This window comes from Neoarius graeffei, chromosome 10 (assembly GCF_027579695.1).
Source record: "Neoarius graeffei isolate fNeoGra1 chromosome 10, fNeoGra1.pri, whole genome shotgun sequence".
NCBI classification, from domain to species: domain Eukaryota; kingdom Metazoa; phylum Chordata; class Actinopteri; order Siluriformes; family Ariidae; genus Neoarius; species Neoarius graeffei.
The window spans coordinates 20,615,946-20,642,390 of record NC_083578.1 but is presented as its reverse complement, the minus strand read 5'-3'; the positions used below and the strand labels follow the sequence as shown (position 1 = coordinate 20,642,390).

Genomic DNA, 26,445 nt, shown 5'->3' with positions numbered 1-26,445 from the left:
TAAAGAAAAATCAGTCCTCATCTCCAATTTACAAGTCCGAATGCAGTTAATGCACGAGTCCAAGTCCAAGTTGAGTCACGAGTCCTTAAAATTAGGGCACGAGTCCTGGACTCGACTACTACAAGCCTGGTACACATATTTTGATCGATGTCCTAAGTTAGCCACTTTTAAAAGTGAAAATAATGAATATCCTTTCAGAATTACTACCTCAACTTGGTGCTACTTTGAATTGCATGTCAAAGTGCTTAATTACAAGTAAATTCGTATTTTACAATTCATTTCCTTTAAATCAAGGTTTCTGTATTTTTAGATTGGCGTCTTTGTCGATTTCTTCGTGCACCTCTTCACCCAGCTGAAGTTCAGACTGGTGGGAAAGTGTATCCTTTTGACATTGTGTGAAATTATTATTGTTATTTTTTATTTCTTTTTTTAAATACGAGCTGCATTATTCCGTGTTTGTGCATTGATTATGAGCAGTCTGCTGAACGATTCTCCTGAACCTGCCTTTCAGCTGTGGAGGAGTGCAGTGAAAATGGCTGCCTTGCTTTGTCATTGCTCGAACTTCTAGCATTCAATATGGCATTCGTCTTTATCGCCAGCGTCCTCATTTTGATCGAGGTAACACAGTCAGTACAACTCTGTAGTAATGAGATCTGCTGTGTACAGTGAGCTCTTATCATGTTTACTCACTGAACACATCACTCGCCTCGTCATCCTGAGCTTGGGAAATAAATGACCTCATCACATTAGAGTAACCTCAGCCTTGGAGTTAAGATCTAAATCTACTAATGTGCAATGCCCAGTGATTAGTATTAAATTTCTCTTTGTTTTAATGTATCATTCATCCGTCAGTTTCTCATAGCAAAAAGGATTTTTCTTTTTTTCTCTTTGTTGTACTTGCATAACTAAGAAAAGATCCAGATGCTGTTTGTTTTTAATGGCATCGTTTGTGTCATGCTTTTTCAGCCCGTGGCTGCTGGGTCAGGTATTCCAGAAATCAAAAGTTACCTGAATGGTGTGAAGATTCCAGGAATCGTACGATTGCGCACGTTCATCTGCAAAGCCGTTGGGGTTCTGTTCGCTGTAGCTGGAGGTAGTGACATACCACGGAGTTGAAGACGGCTGGAAATCACCAACGGCTTCTTTAAAATTATAAAACATTTTAAAGTGTTTTTAAAAATCTCACATCGTATGTATATGCAGGTTTGTTTGTGGGGAAAGAGGGACCCATGATCCACAGCGGAGCCATTGTAGGAGCTGGACTCCCCCAGGTACAAACTAACAGACTTTTTTTTTTTTTTTTAATTGTTTTATTAACCCTCATAAATCAGCCTAAATGTCAAAACATCAGGATTGATAGGGTGTTAATATTGGTAATGCACTAGTGGCTGTTAATTAAGGAATAAAACACTTAGGAGTGTGATGTGATAGGAGAATAAGCAACGTATATGTGGCGTGATGTGAAGCAAAGTTCATGTTTCCACCCTTGGGGTTATTTAACAGTTATCTGCCAAAGGTGAAGTGGAGACGAAGTCAGGGTTATTATTCACTGATATTAATCAAGCCTGAGGCAGATAACTGTTGTAGTGTAAATACATAGGTGATTTTTATTATTATTTATTTTATTTATTTATTTATTTAAATCGTATTAAAAAAATATTTCAAACTTCAGTAGTGACATGCAAATGTAATAAAGGTGTGGGGCAGACTTGTCACTTATCTATGCCGACTCACATAAAATACTTGGTTTTGAAATAGATAAAATAAATCACAATCCCACCTTACCTTTAAATAGTTTTAGATCAAACTTTGTAGCATCTTTACTGCTTTTGGGGACAGCGTTTGTCTTTCGTAATTTGTAATTCTGCCTCACTTACGGTGGCAAAGCAATTGGCAGCAATTTTGCCGAGTCACTTGAGGTGATTGTCAAGAAATAATCCGAATTTCTCAACCAATCCACGCATGTGATTTTCTGTAATCACCTGCATAGTTATACTCCTTTCTAATAACAGCACGTGGCAAAGTGTTTTCTTCCTCTTTTACCACAACAGTTTGCCAAGACGAATGATTATTTTTTTTTATTCGTTAAAGAGTGATACTTTTTATTTGTTTATAGTTAGGTTTCATATTGTGGAACAAGTTCATGTTATCACTTATGTTATAGCAGCTATAAACACTCCTTCCCTCACCAAACTCACTGTCTCTCGACGTTAATAAAAATTGCAGCTTGTCAAGTTACCAAAAAAAACCCCACAAAGTCTTTTGTCCTGTGTCGGAAAACTTACATTTCCAGTTGTCACTTCTGACACTGGAGACTCCTTCCAAAGCTGCGACATGTACGTTTCTTCAGAGAAAATTTCAACGCATCAGCAATTACACCCACTTGTAATCCGTTTACATGGAGTGTCGACCTATCTGTTAGAAACGATAAGTTTGAGAACTAGTGCATTTAATATAAATCTTGAACTGCTGTTGTCTGAGCTGCTGTTAAAGAAAATGAATCGACACCTTCTGATCGATCAGAATTGAGAGTTAAACAGTGTTGTGGTATAAAGGGGTTTGTTGTTCCTGTAGACAGAGAAATGAAAACCTTGAAGGATGCCGATTATACACGTAGTCGTACTGTAATATTATTTATTGACTTTTTTTTGAGTATGATGTTGATTATTTGTCAAAGAAATATCTGCTTCAATTTAGTTTCAGAGCATCACCTTCAAGAAAATCCACTTTCAGTTTCCCTACTTCCGTAGCGACAGGTAAGAACTTCAAGGATGTGCTGATACACTATAGTGTATACACAGAGCGCATCTGGGTCCCCTAATATACTTATTTAATGCTGATTGGTCATTATTGGTGGGGTTTTTTTTTTAATTTATCAATTTAATTTTTTTTTTAATTTTTTTAAATCCTCAGGGATAAGAGGGATTTTGTGTCTGCGGGAGCAGCAGCAGGAGTGGCTGCAGCATTCGGGGCTCCCATCGGGGGTACTCTCTTTAGTCTGGAGGAAGGCTCGTCTTTTTGGAACCAAGCTCTGACATGGAAAGTGGTGAGGAAGTGGTTTGCATCGGGGGAAATGTTTACTCCCTGGAATATGAATATATAGTGCTCAGTGTAAATGAGTACACCCCCTTTGACAAGTAACATTTTAAACAATATCTCAATGAACACAATTTCCAAAATATTGACAAGACAAAGTTTAATATAATATTTAAGTTATAATGGGAAAAAGTATGGTTAATAATATCACTTAGATTCCACATTTCAGTTTTACTCAAATTACAGTGGTGCAAAAATGAATACACCCCACAACAAAAACTACTACATCTAGTACTTTGTATGGCCTCCATGATTTTTAATGACAGCACCAAGTCTTTAGGCATGGAATGAACAAGTTGGTGACATTTTGCAACATCAATCTTTTTCCATTCTTCAGCAATGACCTCTTTTAGTGACTGGATGCTGGATGGAGAGTGATGCTCAACTTGTCTCTTCAGAATTCCCCATAGGTGTTCGATTGGGTTCAGATCAGGAGACGTACTTGGCCACTGAATCACTTTCACCCTGTTCTTCTTCAGAAATCCAACAGTGGCCTTAGATGTGTGTTTAGTCATGTTGGAAAAGTGCACGATGACCAAGGGCATGGAGTGATGGTAGGATCTTCTCTTTCAGTATAGAGCAATACATCTGTGAACTCATGATGCCATCAATGAAATGCAGCTCCCCGACACCAGCAGCACTCATGCAGCCCCACATAAGGACACTGCCACCACCATGTTTCACTGTAGGCACCAGGCATTTTTCTTTGTATTCCTCACCTTTGCGATGCCATACAGTTTTGAAGCCATCAGTTCCAAAAAACATTTATCTTGGTCTCATCACTCCAGAGTATAGAGTCCCAGAAGTCTTCATCTTTGTCAGCATGGGCCCTGGCAAACTCTAGGTGGGCTTTTTTTGTGCCTGTGCTTTAGGAGAGGCTTCTTTCGTGGACGGCATCCATGCATGCCATTCCTCTGCAGCATACGCCGTATTGTGTGACGGGAAATAGTCACCTCAGTTTGGCTTTCTATTTCTTTAGATAACTGCAGTGAACTTGCATGCCGATTTTCTTCAACCCTTCTCATCAGAAGACGCTCCTATCGAGGTGTTAACTTCTGTGGACGACCTGGACGTCTCTGTGAGATGGTTGCAGTTCCATCTTTCTTAAATTTTTGTACCACTTTTGCTATGGTATTCTGACTGATAAGTAAAGCTTTGCTGATCTTCTTGCAGCCTTCACCTTTGTGTTGGAAAGAAATTATTTTCTTTGGGGAATTCTGAAGAGACAAGTTGAGCATCACTCTCCATCCAGCATCCAGTCACTAAAAGAGGTCATTGCTGAAGAATGGAAGAAGATTGATGTTGCAAAATGTCACCAACTTGTTCATTCCATGCCTAGAAGACTTGGTGCTGTTATTAAAAATCATGGAGGCCATACAAAGTACTAGATGTAGTAGTTTTTGTTGTGGGGTGTACTCATTTTTGCACCACCCTAATTTGAGTAAAACTGAAAAAAATGTGTAATCTAAGTTATATTATTAACCTTACTTTCACATTACAAGTTAAACAGATGTTATATTAAACTTTGTCTTCTCAACAGTTTGGAAATTGTGTTCATTGAGATATTGTTTAAAATGTTACTTGTCAAAGGGGGTGGACTCATTTACGCTGAGCAGTGTGTGTTTTCAGTAGAATTTGTAGTAATCAGGATTTCTGTGGGGCATTAAGTCATTAAATGGATTTTATGAAAATTAAGGCCTTAAATTGCATTAAAAAGCATGAAATATGATTCCCAGTAGCATTAAAAACTCTTTCAGTAGTTTTCAAGAAGAATATTTATTTTGAATATATAGGGTATATTTGGTGCAGAATTGCCGTACCACCGGATGTTTGGACAGTGACTGAACCGGGAGGAGGAAAAGTCGGAGCAGAGAAGAAATGGGGAAATGCAAATTCCAGCAAAAGTGGCTGGAAATCGAGGAATTCATGACATGGTTGCAGCCCGTTGATGGTCAAGATGGAGAAGGATTTTGTAGTGTTTGTGGAAAAAAAAAAAAACTAAGCTAGGTACAACGGGTGTCAACGCCGTTAAAACTCCCATGCAGTCTGATAGCCACAAATCGGCTGTAAAAGGCAGACAGCAATTAACTGTGTCTAGTTGCTTTTCCGTGACCTACAAAGAAACATCTTCAGCAACTACTACGACCACCACAAACAGCACAACTGCTGCTGTAGTGATCACTGCTACCATCAGAAAATCGTGCGACCTTTGAGCATCATTTGGATCGAATGCGACGCTGCAGGCAGAGGTCCTCTGGTGTCTGAACACTGCCATGCAGCACCACTCATACACATCCAATGAAGGTGTTTCTGAGTTGTTCCAAGCAACGCTTCCGGATTCAGAAACAGCCAAATCTTTCACCTGTGGAAAGGACAAAACCAACTACGTTTTAAAGGAGAGCTGAAGGCAATTTTTAAAAAAAATCAAAATTCTATTTCTCGTTTTATAAAATGTCAGAATGCATTTTTGATCGCTATTTTGTCGCTGCTATAGCAAGTTGAGTGTTTGAAATATGCGATGTAATAGATCAGTCCATATGTCAAAGCAATGGCCGTAAACGAGATTCGCTGAGACCTGTGTGAGACATCGTAGGACGGAAGTAAAACATACAGCAGAAATCAAAGTGACGACATCTGCCAACGTTGTCAAAAGACGCGCACGCCCTCTTTCGAATGCTGATGTAATCAAGCCGGGAGTTTTCCCTGTGTCCGAAATCGCTCCCTGCTCACTATATAGGGCACTATATAGTGGGGACGCCATTTTGTAGTGCTGTCCAAAACCTTAGTGAGGATTATGTGGGAAATACGCTCCGTATAATATATGTATTTATCACAAAAATACATGCATGTATTTTATTATTTTGAAAACCCACCAGCCGCCTGATCTGGCACATTTTGATTGTGTGACAGTAATGACGTAAATACCAGCGCAACGGACTAGTCCTTATCCTGTCGTCTTTCCAACTCTTCTCTACTCTACGTTGGTTCGAAGTTGTATGGAATAATCTCCATCACTGATTGAAGCTGGCAAATCTCGAATCTAAATTGGAATGATATGGCGATCTGGCCGCTGTGTAAACCATTTTCAAAATGGTGGCTCTGACGCTTCACGTTTGAAGTCTCGCACAAGTCTCGTGAAGATTGCGCGGATAAGTGACGCCTGCTGTGGACCATACGAACTATCTTCAACGTGGCTAAAAACCGAAAAGGCCGATAAGTGTAATATAATATGCCAATACGAGTTACGATATACACTACCGTTCAAAAGTTTGGGGTCACTTTGAAATGTCCTTATTTTTGAAAGAAAAGCACTGTTCTTTTCAGTGAAGATCACTTTAAACTAATCAGAAATCCACTGTATACATTGCTAATGTGGTAAATGACTATTCTAGCTGCAAATGTCTGGGTTTTGGTGCAATATCTCCATAGGTGTATAGAGGCCCATTTCCAGCAACTATCAGGGATGCAAACAGCGCGCCTTTTGGTGGATGCCGCCTTTTTCATGGCTGAATCGCGCAGATCCAATTTTTTTTGGGGGGGGGGGGGCGTTGGACTGTCTGATTATAATTTCAAAGTAAATTCTGTATTAAAATTACTAAATAAGCAAATCCGTTACAGTCCATGAAACATAGGAAGTATAAGGATGAGAAAAAAAACAGTAAATTGTTGAAAGCTGCGCACATTTGCGTTCGATTTTTGGGAAGCTGGTCGATGATTGAAAACAAAATCTAATACTCTAAGGAACAGATACAAGGACAAAGGCAGTGAACTGAAAAATGTCGAGTCAGAGTTGGAATCAAAAGCTAGTGAATTAAGGCACATGCATTCATCCTCTTCTGTACAAAAACCCCTGTGTAATTGCTGTAGCATGTAACATTCTATGTAATTTCTGTAGCGTTTGATTTTGCATACATTACGTTTCAGACTTTAAATTTATTTAATTTTATTTGTATCGTGCCAAATCATAAAATGCATTTATCTCAAGGCACTTTCCAATAAATTGAGCGTTTCCAGAGTTGTTTTTTCTTTACACTATATAATCTCCGTGGGTTGTTGATGGTGTTAAAAAGGGCATTAAATTAGTTTTGCTAATTTCTGCAGAAACCCTGGTAATATTCAGTAGGATTTTGTGTGACTTATGGGACGGGGGGGGATACCATGCTTAATTAAAAAAAAAAAACACACAAAAACGGCAGACTCGAAATAAACATTTGCTTATCTCTTGGCCTTCTTATGTGTGTAGCTGTTCTGCTCCATGTCGGCCACCTTCACTCTGAACTTCTTTCGTTCTGGAATCAACTACAACAAATGGGGTTCCTTCCAGCTCCCTGGCCTGCTCAACTTCGGAGAGTTTAAGGTAAACCCACATTTTGGATTAAAAAAATAATAATAATAATAATAATCATTAATTAATAATCCTTTTTCAACTATTGGTTATATTTAAGTGCATTCATTTGCGTATAAAGTAAGACTGTTGGCTGTATTCAAGGGGGAAAAAGTATCTCATCTCATCTCATTATCTCTAGCCGCTTTATCCTTCTACAGGGTCGCAGGCAAGCTGGAGCCTATCCCAGCTGACTACGGGCGAAAGGCGGGGTACACCCTGGACAAGTCGCCAGGTCATCACAGGGCTGACACATAGACACAGACAACCATTCACACTCACATTCACACCTACGGTCAATTTAGAGTCACCAGTTAACCTAACCTGCATGTCTTTGGACTGTGGGGGAAACCGGAGCACCCAGAGGAAACCCACGCGGACACGGGGAGAACATGCAAACTCCACACAGAAAGGCCCTCGCCAGCCACGGGGCTCGAACCCGGACCTTCTTGCTGTGAGGCGACAGCGCTAACCACTACACCATCGTGGCGACCCGGAAAAAGTATTATTATTATTATTATTATTATTATTATTATCTTAGAAAATCACCTGAGGATTTGTTAGAAGGACCAAATCCGGGAAGATAAATTTAAAAACTTTAATCGATTCTAGTATCAAGCAAAACCTGGTTCCTCTAAATTCAGCTCTCTTCAGCTTGCATCCATAAAACCTACTGATCATAGTTCCTCAAAATACTGGATACATGAATTCCTATATGGTACCAGTCAAAAGTTTGCACACCCCTAGTCATTCATAGGTTTTTCTGTATTTTGACTATTTTCTACAAAACTGAAGACATCAGAACTATGGAATTATGCGGTAAACAAAAACAATGTGTTTCAAAGTAGCCACCGTTCACCTTGATGATGCTTTGCACACTATTGGTATGATCTCAAGCAGCTTCATGAGGTCGTCACCTGGAATGCTTTTCAATTAACAGGTCTGCCTCGTCAAAAGTGCAGTTTCTTGCCTTCTTAATGTGTTTTGTAAGTAATACAGTAAATAGCCCGTTTCCACAACTGTAGTAATCCATATTATGTCAAGAGCCGCTCAACTAAGTAAAGAGAAACAACATCCATCATTTACTTTAAGACATGAAGTGTCTTAATTCATAAAAATAAAGAAAACATTCAATTAGAAGGTGTACAAACTTTAGACTGGTACTGTAAATGATTTATATTTAAAATATTGCTCATACATTGAATAAATGTTTAACATAACCTGGGTACAACTTTTCTTAACTAGTTCTTGGCCAAACCTTTTTGCTAAAAAGCTATTTTCAAATCTGCAAGGCTTTTAAATCTCATTATCTCTAGCCGCTTTATCCTGTTCTACAGGGTTGCAGGCAAGCTGGAGCCTATCCCAGCTGACTACGGGCGAAAGGTGGGGTACACCCTGGACAAGTCGCCAGGTCATCACAGGGCTGACACATAGACACAGACAACCATTCACACCTACGGTCAATTTAGAGTCAGCAGTTAACCTAACCTGCATGTCTTTGGACTGTGGGGAAACCGGAGCACCCGGAGGAAACCCACGCGGACACGGGGAGAACATGCAAACTCCGCACAGAGAGTCCTTCGTCGGCCACGGGGCTCGAACCCGGACCTTCTTGCTGTGAGGCGACAGCGCTAACCACTACACCGCCGTGCCGCACGCTTTTAAAACTGCTAAGCTTTTTTTTTTTTGAAAGTTTTGCATTGAAGTCTTTTTGTATAAATACAGGCTCTGATGTGTATCTTTTCTCTCTGCAGTGTTCAGATGGGGATAAGAAGTGTCATTTGTGGACGGCGGTGGACCTGGCCTTCTTCGTGCTGATTGGGTTGGTGGGTGGCCTGCTTGGCGCCATGTTCAACTGCATCAACAAACGGCTCGCCAAGTACCGCATGAAGAACGTCCATCCCAAAGCCAAATTCATTAGGTATACTTTGTAAGATGGTGCTTGTTGGCTGTCGTTTCTGTTTTAACCGTAGCGAATATAAGAATGAATAACTTTCTTTGTGTGGTTTTTTTTTTTTAAATGGACTCGTCTTGATGCTCAGGGTGCTGGAGAGTCTACTGGTGTGTCTGGTCACTACCGTGGTGATTTTCCTAGCCTCCATGACCCTGGGAGAGTGCCGGGATTTAGTCTCCTCAGCAGCTAACAACACAACAGCACTAGTACGTATAAGGTTATACAAAGAATTTATTTTTGTAGAACTGGGTGATACGGTATCATCTTATCAATATTGTGATGAATTATGGTATGGTTTTTCTGAGATCGCCACCGGTTAACCTAACTGCATGTCTTTGGACTGTGGGGGAAACCGGAGCACCCGGAGGAAACCCACGCGGACACGGGGAGAACATGCAAACTCCGCACAGAAAGGCCCTTGCTGGCTGCTGAGCTCGAACCCAGGGCCTTCTTGCTGTGAGGCGACAGTGTTAACCACTACACCACCGTGCCGCCCGTCCTTCGAAATCAGTGTTCTTTATTTCTTTCTGACATCAGAATGACTCAGACAGACCTACTGAATGGCCATGGCTTGTGACCTTTGTACATTTTGGTGTGAGTTGTTTTTGTTGTACTGGGTTACAATGTTCCCAGTAGCAGGCTGTACACCTGACCTGACTAGAACTTCCTACTGGAATTTTTCAACATCATGTGGACTACAGAGTGCATTCTCCCTGACCTGATTAATCCAAACATCACCCTTCTTGAACAGTATGGTAACCGAAGTGAATGTGAAAATTACAGAGGCATTTCTCTGTTGAGTGTTATTGGGAAAGTGTTTGCAGATGTCATCCTGCAAAGGTTGCATGTGCTGGCAGAATCTATATATCCTCAGTCACAGTCTGGCTAGAGGTCTGCGCGGGTCGGATTTTTCAGTCCCGCCCGCATTGTGCAGTCCCACTCCCACCCGCGCCCGCAAACAATTATGATTTTCAGTCCCGCCCGCGCCTGCCATATTTTGTCCCGCTCCCGCCCGCAAATCCCGCATGATGCAGACGTTCGCGTTATTTCTCAGGAAAGTTCTTGTCTTGACACAGCGTGATGGTGCCCCGCCCCCTACTTTGAGTGGATTTGAGCATAAATATCTACAGCTCACGTTTGTTATTGTTTATCTTGTTTCTAAATTTAGCATGTAGTATCTCTAATAATAATAATTAGTGCTGTCAAAACGATTAAAATATTTAATTGCAAATCGCACATTTTTATCACATGAGAAACCATTGTAATTCTCTGATCAGTATAAAAAAGTGAATGGGCTTGCTTTGTACCAATGTTTTGTTTTTTTATTGCAAAGCAGAGCTAGTAAAAGAAGTGAATTGATTTACTTTGTTGCGTTAGTCTACAACTTTAATCAGAGAGACATGTTACACAGTGACGGTAGGCTTGACTCAATGCTATCCCAGAAATCCTTCCTGTAATATGCAAATTTGGCCGCCTCTGATTGGACAGCCAAATTTGCATATTACAGGAAGGATTTCTGGGATAGCATTGAGTCAAGCCTACCGTCACTGTGTAACCTGTCTCTCTGATTAAAGTTGTAGACTAACGCAACAAGTAAATCAATTCACTCATGGTTCTCTTGCTAGCTGGGTATGAACTGCGAGTCATTAGAGTGATCAGTGGCAAGTTTAAGATGCCATTTCTCACTCAATCTGACTTTCTCTGCAAATTTAGGCATCTTAAAATGTTTTTATTAATGCCAAATAAAATATCCAGCACAAATTATATATGATGGACATAAATTAATAATTTATAAATTTTATTTCAAGCACGTTTTTAGTTAGCGGGACTGCAGCTTATCACCGCTCCCACCCGCGCCGCATATGTGCACTCCCGCTCCCGCCCCGCGCGCGCATATGTGCACTTCCGGTCCCGCCCGCGCCCGCAATGAGCTTTCAAAATTTGTCCTGCGCCGCACTGCTTTGCGGCGGGTCCCACGGGACTCCCGCGGGAGTGCAGGGCTCCAAGTCTGGCTACCGAAATGGCAGAAGCACTATTGATGGGAAGACAAGAGCAACGTACAAATTTGTACATAGCTTTTGTGGACTTCGTTAAGGCTTTCGGCCTTGTGAATCGTGAACTGCTTTTCATCATTCTAAGCAAGCTTGGCTGTCCACCGAAGTTTGTAAGGATCATAAAGATGTTCTACTCAGATGTACATGCCAGACTCATCGTAGATGGAGAGCTTACTCAGTCTTTTCAGTACAATGGTGGTGTCAAGCAAGGCTGCAAACTAGCACCAACACTGTTTGGCATTTATGCAGCAGTTTTACTTTGGCTTGCTTTCAAAGATTTAAAACATACATGCAGTATACAGATTAGGTTTTGTTACGATGGGGATCTGTTCGATCTACGCAGACTTAAAGCAAAGACCAGAGTTTTTAAAGAATTCATCAGAGAAGCTCAATACGCTGATGACATTGCAATCTTCAGTGACCCATCAGTTGGGCTACAGTTATCATTAAATGCGTCCAACAATCTCGCAAAGAGAATGGGCCTGCATATCAACACCACCAAAACAGAGACTATGTGCATTGGCACTACAGCAGATTTCTTCATTGATGCAAAATTAGGAAAGGTCATTCGTTTTAAGTATCTTGGTAGCTTTGTTCAATGGAAGTGGAACTTGGACGATTACAAAAAGAGTTTTTGGCTCACACGACCTCACCATATCCACCAAGGCCAAAGTTTACAAACAGTGTTTGATGCCTCTGTTACTGTATGGTAGTGAAACATGGACCCTATACCAGCATGAGGTCAGACAACTACGTACCATCCAGCAACGCCACCTTTGCCTGATGATGACTATTAAATGGGACCAATTTGTTAGTAATGAGGAAGTCTTAGTACGTGCAGGTGCTGAAGACCTTGATCTGAGACTGATTAGAAGTCGACTGCGCTGGTTCGGACATGTTTGCAGATTAGATGGCGACAGACCTATAAAAGCACTTCTGTATGGCGAACTGACCCAGGGAACTCGACCTGTCGACCATCCAAAACTGAGGTTTAAAGACGCTTGTAAAAATACCCTGAAGACTGCTCATGTGCTAAGTCAAGGGGACACTGTTGTGGAAGGATGGAGAGAGCTGATACGTAACGTGTGTGACCATCACAATGATAAAAGGGAAGAAAAGAGGAAACAAGCTGTGTAATAACCATCAGCGGCTACAAGGCGTGTATATATGTGTTTGTTGGTCTGACTGAAGCTGAAGATCAAAACATACCACACCTTCAACCGGAGTGTTTCACATCCAGTGTTGTAGTCGAGTCACTAAACCTCAAGTCCAAGTCATTTAAAGAAAATTTCAAGTTGCGTCCACTTGATCCGAGTCGAGTCCGAGAACAAGACTCCAGCCTAGGGCTTTGACTTCGAACTTCGATATTCGAATACAATTCGAATGTTGTGAAAAAAAGTGATGTTCGAACGAATATTAGGCAGCTCTAAATATTCGAACCTGTATATGGTATCATTAGGCATAATTCTTTTATTTTTGTGAATGTGGTTGTAAACGTTTTCAGTTCAGGTCACAGGTTTTTTTTTTTTTTTTTTAACGTCTGTGGAATTTATGTGAATCGCGAAGGTCATTGTCTTTTGTCTTATCTGGGCACCTGTAGATGTTAGCGTCAAGCTGGCACGCATTGAACAATGGAGTCAGATGCTAGCATGTTGGAGATTTGCACTCCGGAGAATTTAAAAAGTGATGCGTGGTGCTATTTTGGATTCGAAAAAAAAGATGGAGAATGCGATAAAAGGTTACCTGTAAAATATGTGGAAACAAATTGGCCTATCAATCAACAACTTCAAACTTGAGGGCCCACTTGAAGACATTGCATGCGGGAGCTCTAGAAGGTGAGAGGGGGCTGCGAGAGGGGTCTGTGATACGCCGGCAGGTGAAGATAGACACTCTAATTCCTAATATTAACTCTAATATTTTTCATTTCCTCATCAGAAGTCAGTCATTTTTGCGAGATTGGACAGAGTCTGACTTTATTAAGTACAACATAGGCCTACAATAAATGAAGTGTAATGTAACTGCTGATGTGATTAAATGCAATATAAAATGTGACTTTTTCTTCTGAAAATATCGGTGTTTGTTTTTTTTCTGCAGATATTTGGTTGGTTTTTGTACACCTGATGTTATAACATAAATGAAATTACTAACGTAGACTATGCGACACTGCGCAGTAATGCTTTCATGTGCTGTTATTTTTGTCAACTTTGGATAGTTGCTAAAAAAAAAAAAAAATTATTAGCTTACTTGCGCAAGTAGCCTATAGGCCTAAATTAATTTAGCCTACACATGGTGGAATTTACATACCATGAAGTTCATAAGTTAACGAAGTGAGCACGTAAAACTAATCTGTGATCTTATAACATATCGTGTCCGTGTTTGTTTGAATTGTGAATCAGAGACGCGAGCAGGAAGCAGTGACATGACAGCTGACACCGGTCTCATTCAAAACAAACATTCTCAAAAGCCAACACGAATGGGCTCGGAACGGCAGTGTTATAAACTCACAGATTAGGTGTAGGCCTAGCAGCACCTGCTCATTTTGTAAACGTTCCCCTTTGATTGCCAGTGAGGCTACAGTTTAGAGGCTTTCATCAGTACAAGCAACCAGGAAACCGAAGGAACAGCGTTTCACACAAAAAAGGCAACGGACAAACGACGAAGTTTGTGGATTATGTAACGTTAAAAGTGTCAGCCGGTATAATGCCAATTACTACGACACTGCACGTTTCATTAGTAGTGGTTGTAAAAACACGCCTGAATATTTCATATTTCCTGCACGTAATCTTATTGACATTGACTGAACACTGCCCCCTGGTGGACTGAATATCATATTTAATTTTGATGCCGAGGTGTTAGTGAGGCATTTAAGAATAATATAATTAATAAAAGTTCGAATACTATTCGAATGTCTAGATTAATTTCCAAACGAACTTCGAATATGATTTTTGGGCCAAGGTCAAAGCCCTACTCCAACCGCATCATTTGTCGGTGGCTGTTGCGAGCTTTATATGAAACCGTCTCTGGTACTGTGTTGGACTAACGTTACTGCTCGACTGCCCCGTTTTAGTTAACAGGCTACAGATAAAAAGCTTGTTCATCACTCAGCAAGCCCCGCCCACTATCAACAGGGCAAATAACACGAAAGAGGGTTAACACTAGCTAGCTCATCGCTCAGCAAGCAAGCCCCGCTATCAACAGAGCAATAAACATAGCGTGTCACTTCCTTCTCTGGGTGGAGTCTTGCCAAATGATGATTGAAGTTCGAGGTTGTCCCCGTCGTCTCCTCGATAGTTCTTCTACATATGGAATACATCGCAGTGCAAGAAGTCTGTATAAGCAAAGCAGACCATCCTCAGGGCTTCTCTCCAGGCATTTTAGTGCCATTTAACATTCGTTTGTTCCTGAACATGTATGAACAGGTGAATGTGCATCCTCTTGTACGAAATTGGTATAAAAATTAATGTAGATATAAATATCTTATGCCAAATTATTATGGCATGTTACAAAACAGTGTTTTCATTAATGATGACTATGACGAAATGATTTCGTTAACGCACCTTTTTTTTCATGACTAAAACGAGGCAGTGATGAGCTAAACATAACTCTTTGATCACGAAAATATGACAAGACGTATCCGTTTTCGTTGACGAGACGAGATGAAAATGTTAGTGGGTTGGCTATAGGACTATCAAAATGCACGGCGTTTCCTCCAACAGCGCGAGCAAGAGCGTGCACGCGAAACATTAATGTCTGCATCGCGCATATGACGGAGTGCGCGAGGGAGAGTGAGAGACTGCGTGTGTGCCTGTTCATGTAGTGCATGCTAGACAAAGAGCATCCTGATTGGTTTACAGACATCCAAACTCATTTCAGGAAGGTGTTGTGACGCATGACTTTTTTTTTTCCCATCAGCGGGGGGGGTGTCACGACGCCTCCCTGAAATGAGTTTGGATGTCTGTAAACCAATCAGGATGCTCTTTGTCTAGCATGCACTACATGAACAGGCACACACGCAGTCTCTCGCTCTCCCTCGCGCACTCCGTCATATGCGCGATGCAGACATTAATGTTTTGCGTGCACGCTTTTGCTCTAGATTCTGGGAGATATTATCCAATTTGCGGGCATCAGGGAGCCACTATCAACATGTGGGAGACTCCCGGAACTTCCGGGAGACTTGGGATGTCTGCACTGGACAGCGTTTATGTAGAGTGCATGCACACTTCACTTCAATCAATCAGTCAATCTTTTATTTCAATTACATATAAACATATAATAGACTACACGAGTCTGCAAATAGTACACTGCTAATCAAAGCAGACTCATGTTTACAAAGAAAAAATATATGAATTAATATAATACTTGTATATGTATGAAAAAGATAATAAAACATACTTGACATTAACAACTATTTGGTAACAAAGAAAAAGAGGAGACAATGCTTGTTATTCGATATAAAGGTACAGTAATATATCATTCAATAACATTGAAAAAAATTTTATCTATATATCTAATATATGAATATGAGAGAGGTATACTTGTCATACTGATAATAATAATTCATGTATGGTATTAACTTGAAATATTACTTAACACTAAAATAAATAGGCACGGTGGTGTAGTGGTTAGCGCTGTCGCCTCACAGCAAGAACGTCCAGGTTCGAGCCCCGTGGCCGGCGAGGGCCTTTCTGTGTGGCGTTTGCATGTCCTCCCCGTGTCCGCGTGGGTTTCCTCTGGGTGCTCCGGTTTCCCCCACAGTCCAAAGACATGCAGGTTAGGTTAACTGGTGACTCTAAATTGACCGTAGGTGTGAATGTGAGTGTGAATGGTTGTCTGTGTCTATGTGTCAGCCCTGTGATGACCTGGCGACTTGTCCAGGGTGTACCCCGCCTTTCGCCTGTAGTCAGTTGGGATAGGCTCCAGCTTGCCTGCGACCCTGTAGAACAGGATAAAGCGGCTAGAGATAATGAGATGAAATGAGACTAAAATAAATATATATAGCTCTTAATTATATATAGAAATAAAGTTCTGTAGAAAGAAAGAGTTTGGAGATGTCAACATCATATCTACTTAAATCAGAAAAAAGGTGGTGTCTGACTTTTTTCTTGAACGACAATTTAGGTGAAGATCTTATAGAAATTGGAATATGGTTCCATACCCGAACACCAACATGGGAAAATGAGTTCTTTTATAGATTTGTACGAGAATACTGAGTATATAAGTTCTTGGAATAAGATGATCTAGTGTTATAAGAATGGATACTAGAAATAGAAGAAAATAATTTACAAATGTTTGAGGGTGCACTTTTTGATTAACGACGTCATACATTAATTTAGAAATACATTCATAGAAAAGATTTACTAGTAAAATATTGGTTTTGGAAAACAATGGAAGGGCACTTTATCAACAAAATGGATAATCTTAAACCTCATTTTTGTAGGATTAATACTTTGAGTTTTACAAGCCTGTCCCCAAGAACTAAGACCATATGTTAAATAAGGTTGAATCAGAGAGCAATATAATGTCATAAGGGTATGTAGTGGAATAAAATGTCTAAGCTTGGCCAAAAGGCTGACAACCTTGCTTATTTTATTGCAAATAAAATCAATATGAGGCTTCCAAGAAAGATTGTCATTGATTATTAAACCCAAATATTTGACGTACTTTTTACGTTCGAGTGAAACAAGTTTGTTTTGAGACGCTGTTTTGAGTGTGTTATGCACAACCTGTCAACCTCGATTACAATTTCCTATCTCTGTATTGGCCTAATTTAATTTTTTTAAGTAATTATTTTTTCGACTAAAATTAAGGACTAAAACTCTTAGTTTTCGTCGACTAAAACTAGACCAAAACTATCAAGGATGGAATTGACTAAAATGTGACCTAAAACTAATAAGCATTTCGTCCAAAAGACTAAAACTATAAATCAAAAATGGCTGCCAAAAACAACACTGTTTACAAAAAAATCTCATCTCATTATCTCTAGCCGCTTTATCCTTCTACAGGGTCGCAGGCAAGCTGGAGCCTATCCCAGCTGACTACGGGCGAAAGGCGGGGTACACCCTGGACAAGTCGCCAGGTCATCACAGGGCTGACACATAGACACAGACAAACATTCACACTCACATTCACACCTACGGTCAATTTAGAGTCACCAGTTAACCTAACCTGCATGTCTTTGGACTGTGGGGGAAACCCACGCGGACACGGGGAGAACATGCAAACTCCGCACAGAAAGGCCCTCGCCGGCCCTGGGGCTCGAACCCAGGATCTTCTTGCTGTTAGGCGACAGCGCTAACCACTACACCATCGTGCCGCCCTGTTTACAAAAAATAAAGAAGAAAAATCTTAAGTCCTCATCTCCAATTTACAAGTCCGAATGCAGTTAATGCACGAGTTTGAGTCCGAGTCATCAGCGTCCAAGTCAAGTCACAAGTCCTTAAAATTAGGACACGAGTTGGACTCGAGTACTACAAGCCTGTTCACATCCCAATAAATATATAGTTGTATATGGGGAAAGTAGCAAAAACTTGTAAAAAAAAAAAAAAAAAGCAGTACGTTAAAATTCATTTGTAGAGATGTATCTCTCGGACATGTTAAGACGCCATATGTTAATATGTTTGCATTTGTTCAGCAATACAAATTTTTTTTTTTTTTTTTAAAGGTGTCACCAAATGAGGACGTGAACTCAACAATACGGCGTTTCTTCTGCTCCAATAAGACCTACAATGACATGGCAACTCTTTTCTTCAACCCTCAGGAGACTGCAATACTTCAGCTGTTCCACCAAGATGGTGAGACACGTGGACTATTCACTTACACACACACACACACACACACACACACCCTATCCTTGCGTCAGAAAGATTGATTAAGCATGGTGACCGAAGTTCATTCAGGGTGCTTCTCCTTTTCGCTTTATCATTTACTCCATAATAAACTGTAAGCTTCACAGCAACCGCTGAGCTACTGATGATAAAGTTAGCTGATAAAACAAAAGACATGCCTATCTATGCTCCACATGTCTGGCATTGAAACCCTTAAGTGTCTGTGGTGTAAATAAAAGTGAGAACAGCCACAATTTTTTTTTTTTTTTTAAACATAAAGTATGCTTTGTGTATTTCTAATTGTAATCTCTCTCTCTCTCTCTCTCTCTCTCTCTCTCTCTCTCTCTCTCTCTCTAGCCACCTTTAGTCCAGTCACCCTCTCTCTGTTCTTTGTGCTGTACTTTTTGCTGAGCTGTTGGACATATGGCGTCTCTGTCCCTAGTGGACTCTTTGTCCCTTCACTACTCTGCGGGGCCTCTCTTGGGCGCCTAGTGGCCAACATCCTCAAAATGTGCGTATATACTGACCTTTTTACAGGCACGTATACTTTATTAGGAACAAAACAAGCCACTTGTGAGGCAGTAGTGCAGTGCGTCAAATCATGCAAACACAGGTCAAGAGCTTTAGGTCATCATGTTCACATAACATCGGGGGAGGAATGTGATCTCATTGACTTTAACCGTGGCATGGTTGTTGGTGTTAGATGGGTGGGTTTGAGTCCTTCAGAAACTGCTGGAATCATGTGACCAAACAAACAAATGTCAGAAATGCCTTGTAGATGACAAAGGTCAGAGGAGAATGGCCAGACTGGTTAGTCAAATACATAACTACTTGATACAATGATAATGAGCAGAAAAGCATATCAAATCCTTTAGGTGGACAGGATACAACAGTAGAAGACTACATCAGGTCCACTCCTGTCTGCAAAGAACAGGAATCTAAAGCACCACTGGGCACAGACTCACTGAAACTGAACGGTTAAAGACTGGAAAAATGCTACCTGGTCTGAGGTATCTTGAATTCTGCGAAAACCTACAGGTCTTAAGGTCAGAATTTGGCCTCAAACGCATGAATCCTTGGATTGAACCTGCCTTGTATCACCAAATTAGCTGGTGGTGGTGTAATGATGTGGGGAATGTTCTCGTGGTACACATTAGGCTGCTTAATACTAACTGAGCATTATTTGAATGCCACAGCCAATCTGTGGATTATTGCTGGCCACAATTTACCCAAGTTCTAATGGCTGCTTCCAGTATGATAAGGCACCATGCCACAAAGCTGTCTTAGTGTGCTTCAGTGTACTTCAGTACCTCAGTGGCCTCCCCAGTCACCAGATTTGAATCCAATAGAGCGTCTCTGGAATGTGGTGGAACAAGAGATTTGCAGCATGAATGTGCAGCTGATAAATCTGCAGCAACTATTTGACCCAATTGTGTCAACATGGACCAGTATTTCAAAGAAAAAAAAAAATCTTTCTAACAAGGGGGCGGAGGCAACAGCTCGTCAGCGGCGGCTGTTCGTCACTAACGATGATGATTGCTTCATTAGGATGCACAGAAATGCAGATGGGCCACGAGGCCTGCACCAGAGCGACAGACGTCCACAGTGGCAGCACAAATGGCCCGGCCAAGCCGCCATGGAATGCCTGGGCTCGTGAGCGTTTGTATACTGTTTTTTTTTTTTTTGTTTGTTTGTTTTTCCTCCTCTCCTAACGATGTGCCTTGCACAGTAAGGTAAGACAAGTGATGTCGTGCCCCCATTGTGTTGTCTCTCTGGACCTCCAGACCTGATGCCAAGTGGTGCGCAAAAGTGCCACAGACCTGATGAGTATGGAAGTTGTCCCGCAGTGACAACTGACTTGCATGCCATTTGGTGATGTGCCATTGACCCTGTTTGGTTCATCTGCCACATTGCACCAAAAAGCACCCTGCTGCCAGCGCCTTATTGGTGATGTACTATTTGACCTATAGCTGGAACCCAGGCAGGTGCTACCACTTCAGGTAACAGCGGACCTGGGAGCAATGATGATTTAAGGGGTAACTCCACTTTCCCCAATACTCAAGTCCTCCCAGACCTGAGACTCACTACCAGTTGCAGTTTAAAGTCATACCCAGGACTAAGGGGGAGGCAGCTATCTATTATTTGTATGGTGTTGCTAATAAAGTGGCCATAAAACAATCCCGTTCCCCCCCCCCCCCCCCCCCCCCCCCCCCCAGTCTCTTTGTAACAAATGGAGAATATATGAAGGTTTATACTTTATTTTTTCCCCTGAAGACAAATGTGAATAGTAAGTTAATGCTTATTTATAAATCTGCCTCTGAAACAAATTTTTTTTTTAATCAGTAGTTTTTACTTAAAAATTAAGAAAATCAGCCAACAAGTGCTTAGTCAAGAGTGTGGAAGGATTCATCAGTTATATGGTTAAAAAGGAGAAGAGAAATCAGGATTGTGCAAAATCTACCAACCCGGTTTCCATGACACTTGGTGGAAGGGTGTAGCATGAGCCATAGAAGAACCCATTCAATTTTGGGGCACGTTCAAGTCATGGGACGGATTCACACATTTTAATATCACTCGCTAATATTGTGAGAGAGGGAAAACATAACCACTGTAGAAATACGGTGACTGCACGTCACGATCCGCATTCACGGGTACCAGTAATCCTCTGGGGTATACACATCGGGACATAATCCGAAGAGATTTGGAAGTGTATCCAGACGTATAAAGTGGCTGCAGTTGCCGATTTGCATATCCTAGAAGAGTTGACGATTTTCCTTGGTGGAGGTCTGTGCTCTCCGAATCCTTTATTATTCTTCTAAAACAGTAGCAGTAAGGAAACTGTTCATGAGCCAGTTTCCTGGTGACCTGCCTCTACAAGACTTTTTATGCCAGGGCCATGTTCTGCTTTTTGTCCCTGTAACTCCTACTAATGTTGAAAGGCTAGAAGTGTGTAAATGACAGTTTCTCTTCTGCAGAAATCTTGGTATGCAAATATACTCAGGGACTTTTGCTCTGATCGGAGCAGCTGCCTTTCTGGGAGGCGTGGTACGCATGACCATCAGCCTGACCGTCATCCTCATCGAATCAACCAATGAGATCACATATGGCCTTCCCATCATGATTACACTAATGGTAAGCACATATTCAGCCTTTACATGGTTCAAATGTTTGTCAAGTTGTTTACTGTACAGAAAAAAAAATGGTTGCTGAGAATGGGTGAGAGTGATGGAATAAAAATAGAAAATCTAGAAATGCTTCATTGAGGAGGTTTTACATTACATTACATTTAATGGCGTTTAGCAGACGCTCTTATCCAGAGTGACGTACCACACACCCAGAGCAGTCCAGGGAGCAGTTGGGGGTTGGGTGTCTTGCTCAAGGGCACTTCAGCTATTCCTGCTGGTTCAGAGAATCAACCTGACGACCTTTTTTGGCCCCAAACACAAAGATTGTGCAATATAACAAAACAATACACAAAAACAATAGCGCATGGACAGTGAATACTAGATATGTAATAAACAAAGGGGAAGAGTTAAATTTTTAAAGTGCAAATTAAATCCTTAATGATTTCATACAGTATCAGTGATTTTGTAGTATATACATCATACCAGGCAAAAGTTTGTACACCCGTACTTGTCCATAGGTTTTCCCGTACCCCGATCACCCTCCCCACTGCAGAACAACACCGAAGACACCAAAACCCTGAAACAATATATGGAACACGTATATGATGAAACAAAGTGGTTTAAAAAAACAAACATACATATTTTAGATTCTTCAAAGTAGCCACTGTTACCCCACCACCACCCCCAGGGGGTGAATAAGGGATGGATGGACAGTGCCTTGAAAAAGTATTTATACCCCTTGAACTTTTTCACATTTTTCCACCTTACAACCACGAACTTAAAAGTTTTTTATTGAGATTTTATGTGATAGACCAACACAGAGTAGCACATAATTGTGAAGTGGAACAAAAATTATAAATGGTCTTCAAAAGTTTAAACAAATAAAAATCTGAAAAATGTGGTGTGCATTAGTATTCAGCCCCCTGTACTCTGATACCTCTAAATACAATCCAGTGCAATCAATTGCCTTCAGAAGTCATCTAATTAGTTAATAGTCCTACTGTGTGTAATTTACTCTCAGCATAAATACACTTGTTCTGTGAAGGCCTCAGTGGTTTGTTAGAGAACACTGAAGAACAAACAGCATCATGAAGACCAAAGAACTCACCAGACAGGTCAGGGATAAAGTTCTGGAGAAGTTTAAAGCAGGGTTAGGTTATAAAAAAATATCCCAAGCTCTGAACATCTCAAGAAGCACTGTTCAATCCATCATTCAAAAATGGAAAAAGTATGGCACAACTGCAAACCTACCAAGACATGGCTGTCCACCTAAACTGACAGAGCGAGCAAGGAGAGCACTGGTCAGAGAAGCAGCCAAGAGGCCCATGATCACTCTGGAGGAGCTGCAGAAATCCACAGCTCAGGTGGGAGAATCTGTGCACAGGACAACTATAAGTCGTACACTCCACAAATCTGGCCTTTTTGGAAGAGTGGCAAGAAGAAAGCCATTGTTGAAAGACAGGCATAAGAAGCCATGTAGGAGACACAGCAAACGTGTGGAAGAAGGTGCTTTGGTCAGATGAGACCAAAGTTGAACTTTTTGGCCTAAATGCAAAGCACAATGTGTGGTGGAAAACTAACACTGCTCATCACCCTGCACACACCATCCCCACTGTGAAACATGGTGGTGGCAGCATCATGCTATGGGGATGCTTTTCTTCAGCAGAGACAGGGAAGCTGGTCAGAGTTGATGGGAAGATGGATGGAGCTAAATACAGGGCAATCCTGGAAGAAAACCTGTTGGAGGCTGCAAAAGACTTGAGACTGGAAGGAGATTCACCTTCCAGTAAGACAATGACCCTAAACATACAGCCAGAGCTACAATGGAATGGTTTAGATCAAAGAATATTCATGTGTTAGAATGGCCCAGTCAAAGTCCAGACCTAAATCCCATTGAGCATCTGTGGCAAGACTTGAAAATTGCTGTTCACAGATGCTCTCCATCCAATCTGGCTGAGTTTGAGCTATTTTGCAAAGAAGAATGGGCAAATACTTCAGTATCTAGATGTGCAAAGCTGGTAGAGACATACCACAAAAGACTTGCAGCTGTAATTGCAGCAAAAGGTGGCTCTACAAAGTATTGACGCAGGGGGGCTGAATACTAATGCACATCACATTTTTCAGATTTTTATTTGTTTAAAATTTTGAAGACCATTTTATCATTTTTGTTCCACTTCACAATTATGTGCTACTCTGTGTTGGTCTATCACATAAAATCTCAATAAAAGTTCGTGGTTGTAAGGTGGAAAAATGTGAAAAAGTTCAAGGGGTATGAATACTTTTGCAAGGCGCAGTGTGTGTGTGTGTGTGTGTGTGTGTGTGTGTGTGTGTGTGTGTGTGTGAGATGGCGTCATCTATATCCCTCGCTCTATATACAGTACCAACTATATACACCAAGTTGCAAGATATTTTTCAAGTTCTGCTGCAGGAATCCAACCCTACCTCTTTACACTGACCTCAGCAGCCCATGGCTTAAACCCACTGGACCTTTTGGTCCAGGTGAGCTAAAAATTAAAATTTCTCACATTTCTTAGTATCAAAAGGCACATATATATTACTTAATCAACACACATACATACATACATACATACCAACTTTCAAGACCATACCACTCACAGTTTTCAAGTTCTCCTCTGGAAACAAAACCTACCCCTAAGACTAACCCAAGAGACTAAATCTGAAATTGTTTCCATGGAAACATGAAAAATTAATTTCTCAGTATGAAAAGGTGCATCTACATCACCTTGTTAACATGTATACCAAGTTTCAAATCTGTATCATGAATAGTTTTGGATATATGCTCCGGAAACGAACATTGCTCTTAGAAACTAAGTCAAAATCTATTTTTTTATGTAAAAATTTGAAAAAATACTTTTTTTCAAAAAACCAAAATGGCAAAAGACACCAATTCTCATGTTGCTTGATATGTATACAAATTATAATGAAGATATGGCCCGGAAACAAAAAGGTGATCGAACAGACAGCTGGATGGAACCCGTTTCTGTATCCCCCACCAAAATGACATTATGGCAGTTTTTGACTTTTTCACGCGTGTGCTTTTCCACCGTTCTTGCACCACATGGACAAAGCTTTGAACCAGCTGTTTCTCAGTGGGTCGGCGGCTCTTCTCTAATGGAATACAAGGTGTGATTTTCACAGCAGGGTTCCGACACCATGCTCTACTACATCCAGCAGATACACTTTTTTTTTTTTTAAGTTGAATTGATCAAAATGGGGCGGCACGGTGGTGTAGTGGTTAGCGCTGTCGCCTCACAGCAAGAAGGTCCTGGGTTCGAGCCCCGGGGCCGGCGAGGGCCTTTCTGTGCGGAGTTTGCATGTTCTCCCCGTGTCCGCGTGGGTTTCCTCCGGGTGCTCCGGTTTCCCCCACAGTCCAAAGACATGCAGGTTAGGTTAACTGGTGACTCTAAATTGACCGTAGGTGTGAATGTGAGTGTGAATGGTTGTCTGTGTCTATGTGTCAGCCCTGTGATGACCTGGCGACTTGTCCAGGGTGTACCCCGCCTTTCGCCCATAGTCAGCTGGGATAGGCTCCAGCTTGCCTGCGACCCTGTAGAAGGATAAAGCGGCTAGAGATAATGAGATGAGATGATCAAAATGGTTCTTTAGTTTGCCCTTTATGGAGGAACGTTCTTTGTACGACCACACAAGTTGTTTGCATCTTGGCATACTATTCAAATAGGAAGATAGATGATGATTATCCAACCCCTTTTCTTATACTTGTGAAATTAAAAATATCCGTACTGCATGTAAGCAATAAAACTTGTCAGGGCATGCTGCAGAAAGTAATGAATGAGGATGGGCTGTGATGTCCTGACAGACAGACCGGCCCTGTTTCTATATCCCCCACCAAACTTCATTTGGTCCAAAAACTGCTTCTCTAACAATTAGGCCTATTTAACTACAACCCCGATTCCAAAAAAGTTGGGACAAAGTACAAATTGTAAATAAAAACGGAATGCAATGATGTGGAAGTTTCAAAATTCCATATTTTATTCAGAATAGAACATAGATGACATATTCAAATGTTTAAACTGAGAAAATGTATCATTTAAAGAGAGAAATTAGGTGATTTTTTAAATTTCATGACAACACCACATCTCAAAGTTGGGACAAGGCCATGTTTACCACTGTGAGACATCCCCTTTTCTCTTTACAACAGTCTGTAAACGTCTGGGGACTGAGGAGACAAGTTGCTCAAGTTTAGGGATAGGAATGTTAACCCATTCTTGTCTAATGTAGGATTCTAGTTGCTCAACTGTCTTAGGTCTTTTTTGTCGTATCTTCCGTTTTATGATGCGCCAAATGTTTTCTATGGGTGAAAGATCTGGACTGCAGGCTGGCCAGTTCAGTACCCGGACCCTTCTTCTACGCAGCCATGATGCTGTAATTGATGCAGTATGTGGTTTGGCATTGTCATGTTGGAAAATGCAAGGTCTTCCCTGAAAGAGACGTCGTCGGGATGGGAGCATATGTTGCTCTAGAACCTGGATATACCTTTCAGCATTGATTGTGTCTTTCCAGATGTGTAAGCTGCCCATGCCACACGCACTAATGCAACCCCATACCATCAGAGATGCAGGCTTCTGAACTGAGCGCTGATAACAATTTGGGTCGTCCTTCTCCTCTTTAGTCCGAATGACACGGCGTCCCTGATTTCCATAAAGAACTTCAAATTTTGATTCGTCTGACCACAGAGCAGTTTTCCACTTTGCCACAGTCCATTTTAAATGAGCCTTGGCCCAGAGAAGACGTCTGCGCTTCTGGATCATGTTTAGATACGGCTTCTTCTTTGAACTATAGAGTTTTAGCTGGCAACGGCGGATGGCACGGTGAGTTGTGTTCAGATAATGTTCTCTGGAAATATTCCTGAGCCCATTTTGTGACTTTCCAATACAGAAGCATGCCTGTATGTGATGCAGTGTCGTCTAAGGGCTCGAAGATCACGGGCACCCAGTATGGTTTTCCAGCCTTGACCCTTACGCACGGA

The 26,445-nt window shown here is 41.2% G+C and overlaps 1 protein-coding gene across 2 annotated transcripts in view; it reads left to right on the top strand.

The window, feature by feature from the left end:
* Positions 1–26,445, top strand: part of clcn6 (chloride channel 6) — a 75,285-nt gene that overhangs the window by 30,135 nt on the left and 18,705 nt on the right. For both annotated transcript variants that reach the window (XM_060931501.1, XM_060931502.1), the window contains 12 exons: positions 311–377; positions 512–618; positions 967–1,093; positions 1,204–1,271; positions 2,698–2,756; positions 2,914–3,046; positions 7,340–7,453; positions 9,235–9,401; positions 9,523–9,640; positions 18,150–18,279; positions 18,670–18,823; positions 21,288–21,444. In XM_060931501.1, the coding sequence (XP_060787484.1) occupies positions 311–377; positions 512–618; positions 967–1,093; positions 1,204–1,271; positions 2,698–2,756; positions 2,914–3,046; positions 7,340–7,453; positions 9,235–9,401; positions 9,523–9,640; positions 18,150–18,279; positions 18,670–18,823; positions 21,288–21,444 (1,401 nt within the window). The remainder of the gene's footprint in view (positions 1–310; positions 378–511; positions 619–966; positions 1,094–1,203; positions 1,272–2,697; positions 2,757–2,913; positions 3,047–7,339; positions 7,454–9,234; positions 9,402–9,522; positions 9,641–18,149; positions 18,280–18,669; positions 18,824–21,287; positions 21,445–26,445) is intronic.